The sequence below is a fragment of the Bombus vancouverensis genome, chromosome 8 (genome assembly GCF_051014615.1).
Source record: "Bombus vancouverensis nearcticus chromosome 8, iyBomVanc1_principal, whole genome shotgun sequence".
NCBI lineage: Eukaryota > Metazoa > Arthropoda > Insecta > Hymenoptera > Apidae > Bombus > Bombus vancouverensis.
In genome coordinates, this window is record NC_134918.1 from 11,463,523 (window position 1) to 11,476,749 (window position 13,227).

Genomic DNA, 13,227 nt, shown 5'->3' on the forward strand with positions numbered 1-13,227 from the left:
TTTACGAAACAGTGTATCACGACCGTGTATTCAACTTCCGTACAATTTTATGAATTAATTGTTCGCGTTTTTAATTTTCATTTCGAAGCACCATAGTAAAAAGGAAACGAACTGTCACGCGAAAACCAAAGAACGCAAAGAACATGTCGAAATTATTCCGAAAACTGGTGTGGTACTTTATTAGCTTTTTGCAAAAATTACTTTTAATCTCGAGGATCCGAAAACATTTAATCTGTTTCGGTGCAGTGTGCAGCGGATTTATATTGTGTTTATAAACGCTCAGAGACCACTTATTTTAGCACAATATTAGATTAAATATCAAACTTTTTAAGAAATAACTTCTCCTTTATTTCATATGGATTAGTTCAGAATTTTAGGTAAATAACGTTTCTCGATTAAAATAAAATTATTACAAAAGAGAAATAAAATAACGATCGAAAAGTGCACAATGACATTTTTGATGAGTAATCATGTAAAAATGATATACCGTGAAAGTTTCAAAATTTGAACAAATTATAACGTTTCTTTACAAGCTCTTATAGGAAAAGCTTATGCAAACATGAAAAATAAAATTCAATTTTATAATAATATCGATTTTTAGTTGTATACTTAGGAATTATTATTGTTATAAAAATTTTTATTTAAAAAAGAAGTCTTCACACACAAGCAGTAAAAAATTGTAAAATTATGGAAAATATTGGAAAAACGAAGGGATTTGACGCAATCGCAGACATCCTTGTGATTTCTACTATAACGGGTGGAATTTTCTGGATTAACTGGCCAGGGATTGCTCGCCCCCTAGCGTACCATTGAACCTCATTCAAAGTGCAAGAGGAGCAAAAGCGGAATGAAAAGTAATTCAAGAGCCAAACTTCCGAAAGCTGCGTTTGCATTTAGCATCGGCGACGTTATTTATGCAGCGTCAAATTAAATGATTCCACCGAACAAAGTATTAAAATTACAAAAAAGCTTTCGTAACTGTGAACCTGCAGTCTGTTAATTTGCATAAAAAACGCCGACTTCTATGTAAAAATACTTCAACTAACAACCTTTTTCGAAAATATTTATTTTTTTGAACACATCGACTTCAGAATTCAGAGGTACTTACACGCAAAGTGTACTTTACGACGTGCTATAAACGGAATATTGCATACTACATACCGCGTGAAAGGAGAATCAACGCTGATTAAAAAATTGCTTACCCATGAATATAGATTTATGTGATCGTACGTAATATATGTTTTCAAATTTTGTCTCTAACATTGCATAGAATTTTAAACCAGGTAAATGAAATCTACCTACTCGTATTATTCAATATACTTCGTATGCGTTCTATATACGAAATTATTATTTCATTTCAATTTATATTTTATATTTTATTTAGTAATGAATTTATACGAATTATTTGTACTTAAATATTAATAAGAGATGGATTGAATTAAATATGTACTGATTTTATGAAAATATTACTTTATTGTCAAATTCTTCGTATACAAATTTACGAGATGGTAAAGAGAATGTTTGCTCAAAAAGAAGCTTAGATCTATTCTATATAGCCCTCCTATCTTTGCATTTAATGTGTTACAAAAATACAATTGAACATTCATAAAAGCAATATGTATAATATGTATTACATCAAAGGAGTACTAAAACCTCCGTCGATTAAATACTTAGTTTTTGTATATGCTTAATTTCAACATTTTACGTGTCTGTCCCATTCGGATGTTACTATTTTTTAAGTTTCACAAGGATATATAATATGTTAGTACAGACACCAATATGTGCTTTTCATTTTCACACGATTTTGTTGTTTTCCAGGCCTATACCTAAAGAAAATTTGTATAAAGATACCAAGTCATGCTATGCTATGCTAGACGCAACTTTATAAAAATTAGTGAAAATTTTTCTACCTCATGTCAGGAGAAACATCCAAACTGCACGCATAAGCAGGAGCCACATGGCCCGTAAATATCTTCTTACAATTCATTTTGAATCTGCTCAATGGAGAAAATATAACAATTTTATTATTTATATATTGGCATGCTAGCCACTTTTGATTAGAAGAAGGTGGAACTGCTGGTATGTTATTTTACCCGGACGGATATCCCCCTGTAAAAGGTATAAGTAATTTAGTATCTATGAAAACTGACATTTATAAAATTCCGCAAACAATAAGGTATGATACTTATTATTTGAATTTATTATATATTAAAAGAATTTAAATATACATACATACCTTCACCATTACAGTTTATGCTATTAGAAAGCAATAAATGCATAGTATGTAGGAACCACCTAATCTGTGAAATACCCTCTATATGTTTCTCCCAAATATGAATTTGTACTTTTGATATGAAGCATCTGTTGAGGTAAATTTACCTCAACATACTCTGGTGTATAGAAAAATGATATGTCTATCTTTATCATTATATAATCTCTACTTGTTATTCAAATGATATTCATATTTAAAAGTTATCACAAGAGAGTAGTATGTAATGTAGTGTTGTCTTAAGTGGATTTCTTTTTCTGCTTCTTTTACATAATATTACTTCTAATTCTGCAGCTTCCTCTTCAGTTGGTTCGACAATTGGTTTTTTATTCACATATGTACCCAATGAATCCAAAAATCCTGTAACGCAGTATCATCATTTCTGTGATATTTCCTTTTGTCAATCCTTAGTTTGTTTCATTCCCTATAAAATACATTTAGACAAACCTATAATCACATCGCAGTGCATGACTACTTTTAAGATTTCCTATATGCTCTTATTACTATATTACATATCATAACTGACAAACATACTTCTTTAATTTTTACATTGGAACTCGCTTATACGAGCTTTCTCAACATATCCAGAAAGTATATTTTTTTACAGCACCTTGTTGCCCTTTAAATAGACTTTCTGCACCAACGTAGAGTCCAAACAATTTATATGCATGATTGTACATTATGTCATTCACAGTTAAATCTATGTGGTTCATACATGACTCACTGTCAATTTCCTATAGCATAACAATTATATTATATTAATCACTGTATCGTTTAAAAGAATAATATCAAAATTATTTATAATTTCACATAATTCTAGTTGAATCAATGCGATATATGTGATAGGGGTAATCTTTAATCTATTTGAATCGAAAGAAAGAAAATGTATTAATGAATACTCACCGTTGATATCATTTCTGCTACAAAACAAATCATGTTTACAATTCCAATTCTTACTGCCGTAAGCATGCGTCCTATAACGTGCTATCTCCGTAAACTGTCCTCCTTGCAAGCAACTTCTGTTGCCAGTGCTGCCACTATGAAGACGAGAATGCTACATAGATATGATATTTAATTCTTTTTCGTATCCCACGTTTTGGAGCTCAGTTAACCCCCATATCAATTTCGTATCGCATGCGATGTTATCGGTTCAGCACGGAGAAAGACTACAGCGCAGCCGAGACGGCAAAGTGTAGAATCACGAGTATTCTAAAGTACACGATTTCATTTATTAAGGATATAGTTTATCGCAATCGATCTATGTTCGGATTAAGATGTAACGTAGAAGAATCAGTTCCACACAGCAAACGGATAAAGTTTAAAATGTAAGCGATCGAAGTTAACAAGAAGATATCAATAAAATCTCGTTCACTTATCTGAATGATCGAAACTGGTGGGAACGCGCGTAAACATGAGAAGACGCGCGGGAACAGGATATCGAAATATTTGATTCATTTATATTGCTTTATTTATTTATTTCATATGGAAAAACTTCTCACAGAGAACAAAATTACGCTATTTCAAAAGGCGTATGTAATGGTGCAAAGAATTTTTCTTACCGACATTTACTGTACCTCGTATATATACCATTTACTAAAATTGATATGAAGAGAATTTGAAAAATGTGACAAGAACATGTCATACAGGAATTATGTATCATCCGTTGTAATTATTTCGTACAAAAGAAAATGTAACTATACCTCTTATTCATATATTATATAGCATCAAATAATACTACATAACAGTTTAAAAATTGTGAAAGTTCCAGTATTAATTATATGCATTATGTGATTACGTAATGACGAGAAGGCAGAATAGTAGACATTTCACAGTTATATAACTTCACATGTTAATGATTTATTAACTTATTTTCACATACAATAGTATTATGCGTGAACGATCAAACATTGTATAAACAAAATTTACAAAATAAAGTATAAGTCTTTACAGCTAAAAGCTACTAGTAGTAGTGGATCACATAGCTTCATACTTTTCCTCGGACAAGCAAATATTGCCACCCGAGGCTATTCCATTTTTTTTTATTTTATGCTCTATCTCTCATGTATATATATATATTTATTTATATTTATATATATATTTATACTTTGTATTTATATTTGCATTTATATTTATATTTATAATCATATTTATATTTATATTTATATCCGTATTTATATTCATATATTTATATATATAGTCGTATTTATATATATATAATATATATATAAATATCATGCCAAATATATTAAATAAGCTAGCTTTCCTAGTTTTTTGTCCTAGCACGGAATTTTGGGAACGCGGAGGATGGGAATGGGATTGCAAAAAGGGAGTGTCCATGAAGTGGAAGGGTAGTATACTGTATACATACATATGTGTAATATGCTTTCCGTGTGTCGTGTGTTTCTTCTTTTCATAGTACAGACGTATATTACACTCATTTAGATTCAACGATCTTCTATCTTGTAAATATAAAATTATTATCTCTTATTGTAATACCACTGACGAAATGATATCGTAATATGTATAGCTATTATCTGCGTCAATAGTCATATTGTACACCAAGAAGTGCATCCGTCTCCTAAATTTGTTTTACACGGCAATCGTGATTACAGTTGGATCGTTTGTTCCTAAGGAGTTTAATCAGTTTTTCGTTCTTTCATTTTTATTTTGGTGCTTCTTAAATCTATCTTCGTTCCCCAAAATTTGCATTTTCGATCGTTTCCTTTTTTCTCTCTTTTTTCTTTTTTTGTTAGTTTTACCTTTGTTCTCATTCTATTCCTCACATTTTTTCTCTCTCACTCGTTTCCTGTCATTCTTCCCAAATTTTTTGCTCTTTCTCTCTCACTCTTACAATACATTACGCGACAATAAACAAAAGTCGCCCCGCACCCCATTCTCCTCTCTTTTTTAGATCTCTCTCAAAACATAACAAGCGAACGAAACGCTCCATTAAATATAACTACATTCTCCTCATTTTTTATTTATTTTTTGATAAATAATAATAGTAATAAATATTTGCCAAAAAAACTCGTGCTCCTCAGTCACACTTTGATAACTATCGGTATATAGTTCTCCAAAAAATTTGTTTCCCGCAATTACTAGTCGTACCGCTTGGCTAAACGCGTTAACTATCTTTAGTCACTGTTTGATCGTACCCGTCCAACCGTCGCAAGAAGAAAAGGAAATGCAAAAAAAAAAGAGACGATAGATAAAGTGTCGATTAACGTAGGCCTCTTTTTTTACATTATCGTGCTCGCAATCCTCTATGTTTATCGATTCGACGTTTGATTCGTATCGAGAAAAAGCAACGCAGGTTGACGATGTTTGGAATTTTCAAACATTCCTTAACCATGACTTTTATCACGATTTCATTGAAAAATTTCATTGAAAAATTTCATTTTACTGAAAAGCAAAAACAAAAAAAGAAAGAAAATAAGAGAAAATCGCGGAAAATAATAGTATATAAAAAATTTGACGAAAACACAAAGTTAGATATACGTAAGTGTTTATTACATTTATTTATTAAAATTGACTTTTCTACGAAAACAAATCTCAACTAGATAACCCGACAGGCCGGATAATGATCAGTAAGAGTATCGTCTAATAACTAAAAAAATCAAATAGGAAAAATTACACATATAAAAACAGTGCTATGAGCTACACACTTCAATCATTTTTCAACGATATTGATACACTAATAAAACGTCATGAAGTAACATATAAACATACGTATATGTACAAAATTGATTATTTAAGAATATTGAATCACGATTCGTTTTATTCTTCGATTTAAGAGATCAAAAACGAAATTCACTTATAAATAAAAATATTCCCACTGATTGAAGCATGGTTCTTCTTAAAAAGTATCTTCTTTTCTACCCACGTCGCTTTTTCTGCGAGCACGTTGCTGACCAAATCGGCGCAGCTTCTTTTGTCCAATGATTCGCATAAATACATATTAAATAGTGCGCAGTTCGACGGTTATCGTACAGCGATAATTACCGATAAGGCGTATGTATAACTATGTACAATACGGAAAATATACAAAGGACGTCGGCTCTACGGTGTATACGTACTCTCGATCATAAAGATGTTTGATTCTTGCGTACATTACGTTACTGAGGTAAGTCTTTACTGTTTTTTTTTTACCTTTTTTTTTTCGTTTTCGTTTTTTTAATAAATTTATTAATCTCCCGCTTAGCGCGTGAATACGCTGCGAAGAAAGGACAAAAAACCTCCCCCACGTGTTGATTCGACCTCTGGATCGATGTTACGAAATTAGCAAGGAGCCGCAAGACAAAATTACATTCCGCCCCACGGCTACCGACTGGGCGAAGGAATCGAACAATAAAATTATAAGTGTCTTATGTTTAAACGGTCCCATGTTGTGTAATAGCGATGCCAGCCGTTTGCGCGTTTCCTATCGCACGATCCCCGTAAAGTCTTTTCGACACCCGTGTTTCTCATTATTATCCCATTTTACCTCGCTTTCCATTTATTTCCCTATTTCAGAGAAAGCTATATCAATCGTCATCGAAAATCGTCATCCGCGGCCGGTGATATGTCTTTCGCCACTGATAAAAAAAAAGAAAAAAAAACGAAAATCTACAAATCTGAGATAATGCATCATTTTGGTCTTCCTGAGGCTCTAAGTGTCTCTTTGTTGCTGCGTTTTGCTAATCGTCTCGTTGTTAGTCGTCGATGAAAACGAGACTTTTGAATATGAACGTGCTTGCGAGGAAAGGCCCGACGACATGAAGTCTTGCCGCGAGCTTTTGATTCTATTTGATGTACCGTCGTTAATTAGAGGCGCGTGAACAACCAATTAGGATCGATGAAGTAAATGTGAACGACGAGACTTCGTAAGCGAAAAACGCGGTGTTCTCTGTCGTTCGAGTCACAACGATTATTCGTTGCTAGAATAGATAATAGAAGAAAACTGTTCCTTAAAAATTCGTACACTGTCCCACTCGTAGTTTCGAGCAGCATAAACATTAATGGTCCTTGCGTTTAGAATCTTAGTTAGTCCCATTCGACTAACTCAATTTTTTGTCGACTATTTGCATAAGATAAAACTAACTTCTCTCTTTCTCTCTCGCTCTCTCTCGCTCTCTCGCTCACTCTCTCTCGCTCGCTCTCTCTCTCTCTCTCTCTCTCTCTCTCTCCATAAACTGCTTGATCAAACTTTGAAAATTTATTATGTTCGTCTTCTCTAACCGTAGTCATACAAAACTTTATATTATGTATCAAATGTTTTAATTCGTGTTATGAAAGTTATTGTTTGATATCACATATCAGAGAAAATATTTTTATCATTTAAGCTTGTTATTCGAGAAATTAAATTTCTTAATTTATTTTACTTTAACGTTACGTTTCAAAACTTAGAACATTCCTCGACTTTCGGTACAAATTATAATTTACATTGTTACACGGTTACTTATAACTGCTATTTTCTCCAATATGTAACTTGGATAAATATGTTTATATATCGTTGTATTTTTACAGTATTACAGAATTAATTGAAGCGATTTGATCAAACAGTGAAAAATCTAATGAATTTATTACCATTCTCCCTTTTACTGTAAAAGTGACATTTATAATTAAACAATTTAGAAAATGATTATTGGTCCTCGGAAATTTTGGATATTTTACATAATAATATTATATTTGAAAGGCTTTTAAATTTCCTTCATAGTAAAACATTGAGACCAGTTACAAAAATGACGGTTACAAGAATTTGCAAGAGGTATAGAAATTTTGCAAATTATTTAATTTTCCACCAGAAATACCAACTATTTCTGTCTACAAGTTCATAGTATTAGCAACGAATAATCGACAGTTTATGGAATTCATTCGACTGAGAATGTTCTTCTTCGAAAGTCGAAGTGACGAGTCATCAAAAAAATTCGCGCAACCCTCTTTCTCTTTTGATACTTGCATTTTCTTTATTGTCTGTCTGTCGTGTGTTTAGATCTATTGAATGTCTTTCTTTTAACACATTGCTTATCAAGTTGTTCAAAACCGAATTCCTGAAAGCATAATTCTTAGCAATTTAGTCGAACTTTTTACAATTTGCATAGTAAAAATGAACATGAATCAACGTAAAGATTTCACAGATGAAAAGATCATTTGTCGCTTTATTGACATATTGAGAAATTGGAAAATTGTTTTACTCATCTCAGATTGATAAGCAACGTATTAATGTCGTAAGGTTTTCCTGGCTCGAAATCTTTTTTCATGGACAATGGCTCCTCGACCAGACACTCGATCAAATAAAATATCCATTTAATACTCGTATATCCTACTAACTTTTAAAGATTCGCTCTGTATGGTTTTGTACATATTTATGCGTACATGCTTTCAAAGGAACATTTCTCGCGTCTCGGAGTTAAATTGTGCGCTGAATAACGCGGTATAGTTTTGGATTTTCGCGACCATATAAAAATAAAGATGAATTACACGCTATCGTACGATTGAGATTAAAAAAAGAAGACAAAAGGAAACGTTAAAACAAAATACGTGTTAGACACGCACTCAGAAAGAACATGAAAATGGAAAAGTGTTCTCGCAATGACTTTTTAATTTTTTCGGCGTTCTACTCCTCTTTCATTGTGTTCTTTTTTTTTTAATTTCTTGTTTTTTCTTTTTAACTTCTTGTTTTTTTCTTTTTAACTAAAATTTACTTTAGGTTACTCGAAAGACCCGTTTCGTTAAAAGTGGAAATTCAGCGTGTGTCTGATTAAAATCAAATGACGACACTTCGCAGAGACCTCGAGTTTTTAATTAATTCGATCGTTTGTTTCTTATGTACACTTGATTCATTTAGCTTTTCGTTCATAGAATATCGAACCATGGCATCGATACGTTACTTTACCATCTAAAGAATATATCGTTAGAAAATTATTACGCGGATCAAAAAACACCGGCTGTCTGTGGCCGGCCAAGTTTAAAAAGAGTTTCAACGTGTCGAGACTATTCGATATTACAGCGCAACACGATGACGTCCCGGTAAAACAATTACTCCTTGTATACTTACGTATAGCCATTTAAAAAATGATTGATTGGAAACGGTGATTTTTTTCTATAGGTACTGTGATGTTGACTCTTTCGCAAAAATATCATTTAAAAACTACACATACTTGTTTCTATATCTTCAATGCAAGCGTAAACACACTCGCACGTGGTTTTAAAAACAGGAAAAGAAAAACGAGGTGACGCGTGAAAGTGTGTTCGTCATTCTAAAATCGAACACCTGATCGTACATTCTAACTTGTTACATTACACGTATTTTATGTAAGTCTTGGAGATACAAATACCTCTTATGCCCCTTATCACACATCCTATATGTCTGTGAATGTTAATGTAACATTCGAAACAACGTCTCTAGTTCGAAAGTTGCAAGAATCGCTTATGTTCGTTTACGCGAACTCGCAGAGTATATCTATCTCGTTACAGCTCGAGTCAGTGAATAAAATACATTCGTCTTTACTAAATCTACGTTCCACAGAAACGTGTCAACTAAAAGAAGAAAAAAAAAAAAAGAAAAGAAAGAAAGGCTATAGTCTGCTCAGTATTTTTACAATTGATGCACCAGCTAGGTAAACGCGCACCACTTCCTCGTTTCTCAAATAAAACTTTCCTCAACTCAATGATCGTACTATCTGTATGTAACTATATAAGTAACACGAAGACACATATTGTAGGCCAGCTCCACGCGATGTCAGATCGGCCATAGATACATAATATATTTTTTTTTCCACTAATGACTTTCTAATTGCGTGATTATTACATTTTTACAATTTTCGCCCATTTTCCTGCTAATTCTGGCGTTAAAGAAAAATATTTACGTGTACGTGCTTTGATGCGCATAGATAATTCAACAATTTCGTTTCGGTAATATGTCCTGTAAATTTTTTAAAATATTCTTAACAAATTAAAGATCTAACAGATTCTACTGTTACGATTTACGCGATGTTCGGCAACAATTTGCTTCTTGAATTAGCGAGTGATCGACAATTCGTAAAGAATTCAACTTTGGAACAGCAATGCTTAATAGGAAAATGGTGTTTGCTAGAATTACGCTCGCTAGCAGCAAATTATTGCGGAGAAATAACGACAAACTATCCTATATCACGTCGAGATATATCTCGACCGACTTTCGATCGATAAAAATCTTTTGTAATTCGATTACATAATATTTTTCATTATTTCTACGTTCAGTCGCTTCGATCACATTCGATTGACTTTTCTGCTTTCTGTTCCTCTATTAACATATGTATTGAACGACAAAATTCATCAGCGTCTCTAAAACTTTCATTCCTGGTATCATCGATATTTATATACAAGAAAAATAAACGTGCTTGTGTGCCACAAGAAAAACGTCAAACAAATTATTCGTATCTACTTTTATCTACTTTTGATTCTATCAGGGCAACCGTAAGAATTTTCGAATATTATGGATTCGACATTTTGTTGCTTTCAACAAACTGGACCACGATATTGATTTCTCCATTTTTTTTTTTTTTTTTTTTTTTTTAAAGAATTATACTTATTTACCATTCTGTAATTTCTAGAATTGAACAATTCTTATTTACTCCAATAGAAGAAAAATGTATGTACAACAATTAATTTCGCTTATTCTACGATCTTCTCATTCAACAATCTTTACTTCTGCATTGCGACTTCTTCTATCCGTTATATTACATATCAACCATTACAAGAATTTGAATCCGTATCACACTTACTTAGAAGATCCCAGATAATGTAAAATAACCGCATTCGTGATTTTACATAGCTCTATCATACAATTAGTTCAATATCGTTCAATTTTACACAAAGATATGATCGCAATACAGAAGACAATATTGAATATATCGAATGAAAAATTTGAAATATAGTTCTCGTAAAGCTTTAGGAAAATCTGAAGCTCCGAGAATTGTATTCGATAAAATCAACCGTGTTCGATAAGAATTATAAAGTAGCGCATCTTCATAAAATTTTGACCTGTCGACGTACTCGATTAAAAACGTCTCCGATATTAGTCCTATCGAATACAACACGAAACTTCCACACATTGTCAGCGAAAACAGTAAATCGTCTGCCGGAAATTTAGAAAACAACGTAGAACAAGTCGAGTGCCGAAATCTCTTAATAACAAACGCTTCGACAGCCTCTTCGATTTTTCTTCGTACAGAACTGATCTCACCGTCGCATCATTGTAATCTAAGTTGAGTCGTTTGAGAATCAATCGACACGGATCACCTACACTCTTTCTGCTCTGCTGTAATAGGATTCAAAGATCCGATAGACTTCTTCGAAGATCTTTTCCCCTCTTGCTTCGAAGCACCGCCGTTTTCCGGTCCCCTGCTTCCGGTCACTTTACAGGACCTGCCGGTGATCTTCTGATCCTTACTTGACTCCGTGACTTTGTCCAATTCCGCCATTGCTTCCTGTATAGCGTTCTCCAGTTGCATGTTCAATTTACGACTTCTAGAAAAAGAAACGGGGCAAACAAGAAAATCGTGGGGTTAGTCGAAAGGAACGTTCAGTGCGTCCGGATACGGTTTTGGTGAGCAACAGCAAAGCCGCGATACGTCTAGAATGCGCTACGCAGCTACGACACTACTTTGCTGGTCGGGTATTGGTTAAATGAATCGAAACAATCATGAATTGATCAAAGAAACGGACGAAGGACTCCTTACGAATTGTTGAAAATTCTCCGCTTACTGCGTGACATTTTTATAGGAAAATTTTGGTAGTTCTCGAACATTAACTTATTAAGAACCAAGCATTCGAACGATATACTCGAGTTATGCAAATGCAACAATATCGAAAGATGTAAATGAAGTAATTTACACTACGGGTCACATACATAAGTATCCGAATATCTTGACAACAATATACGAATGATAAGAAAATGTATAAATTGAGGAAAAATTAATAACTAAAAGCAATATTTATCATTTTATCATAGAGTCACTGGATAATAAACTTTAGTCATTTGTTTAAAAATTGAATGACATTATATGAAACTTCAATAATGTTACGAATATTTCAATTTTTTTAAGTATTCTTACGAATATAGGATTTAAATGCAAGAAGAAAAAGTGACAAAACATTAATCACATCTTTGAAATTCTCTTGCTAATCACAATGTCACGTAAAAGAGTAACTGATTAAATTGACTTAAAAGAGATTATAAATTAAATGTCGCGTTAATGCAACGTTGGCCCTTAATACGTTAGTCTTCAAACAGTCTTAGTTCTGCTTTAAGTTTCTGAACATCTTTTCCTTTTCTTTCTTAAGCAAAAAGAAAAAAGATAATTGATTCATTGAAAAATTAATTGTTGTTTGGAAATACGATGATTAAAATTTGGATGTTTTAAAGTTTACTAGAATTTTCGCCTTTTATTTCAGCTATTGTTCCTCCAGTCCAATTAATCGGCAAAGCGAAACAAAAAAAATTTTTTATCGAACATATAATTGCTTTTTCCAACTGTCGATAAGAGTTTCGATTCAATCAAACAAATTTAAATATCCGGCTGTCGAATCCTCCATAAGCGGATTTGGAACGGCGAATGGCGTTATTATTAAAAGATTCTCAACCGTAAATCTGTCACGTCCATTTTTTTTATCCGATATTTTACACGCATCACAGACTGCATCCACATCGAAAAGAATTTCATAAAATTTTACCGATATTCGTTATCTGCCGTGTAACCGTGACAATAAACCTTTTTTTTGTGAATGATATACGAGACTACGAAGAATTTACTACTAAACAAAGAATACAGAAGTTATATTTAAACAGCAATACTAAGCGATATAAATAAAATTGCATATGTGTTTGCAGAGTGTAGACTAAAATACGTCTAAAAACGCGCAACTGCGATCAAAGAGACAGAGTAAAAGCGTTTTCCAATAGGGATCTTCTAAAAGGGCTACCTTAAAAGCCTTCT

General features: G+C 32.8%; 1 protein-coding gene and 1 long non-coding RNA gene across 3 annotated transcripts in view; both read right to left on the reverse strand.

The window, feature by feature from the left end:
- Nucleotides 1–1,472: 1,472 nt before the first annotated feature.
- LOC117155880 (uncharacterized) lies at nucleotides 1,473–3,664 on the reverse strand. The gene is made up of 5 exons (XR_004463985.2): nucleotides 3,173–3,664; nucleotides 2,804–3,003; nucleotides 2,237–2,693; nucleotides 1,911–2,109; nucleotides 1,473–1,826 (listed from the first exon to the last, which is right to left on the reverse strand). It is a non-coding gene; the product is annotated as an uncharacterized LOC117155880 (long non-coding RNA).
- A 983-nt stretch (nucleotides 3,665–4,647) lies between these two features.
- LOC117155877 (uncharacterized) overlaps nucleotides 4,648–13,227 on the reverse strand; it is a 381,740-nt gene continuing 373,160 nt past the window's right edge. Inside the window, exon 9 of one of the 2 annotated variants that reach the window (XM_033332354.2) lies at nucleotides 4,648–11,758. In XM_033332354.2, the coding sequence (XP_033188245.2) occupies nucleotides 11,527–11,758 (232 nt within the window). In that variant the 3' untranslated portion in view covers nucleotides 4,648–11,526. The remainder of the gene's footprint in view (nucleotides 11,759–13,227) is intronic. The other variant, XM_033332355.2, reaches the window with a different exon arrangement.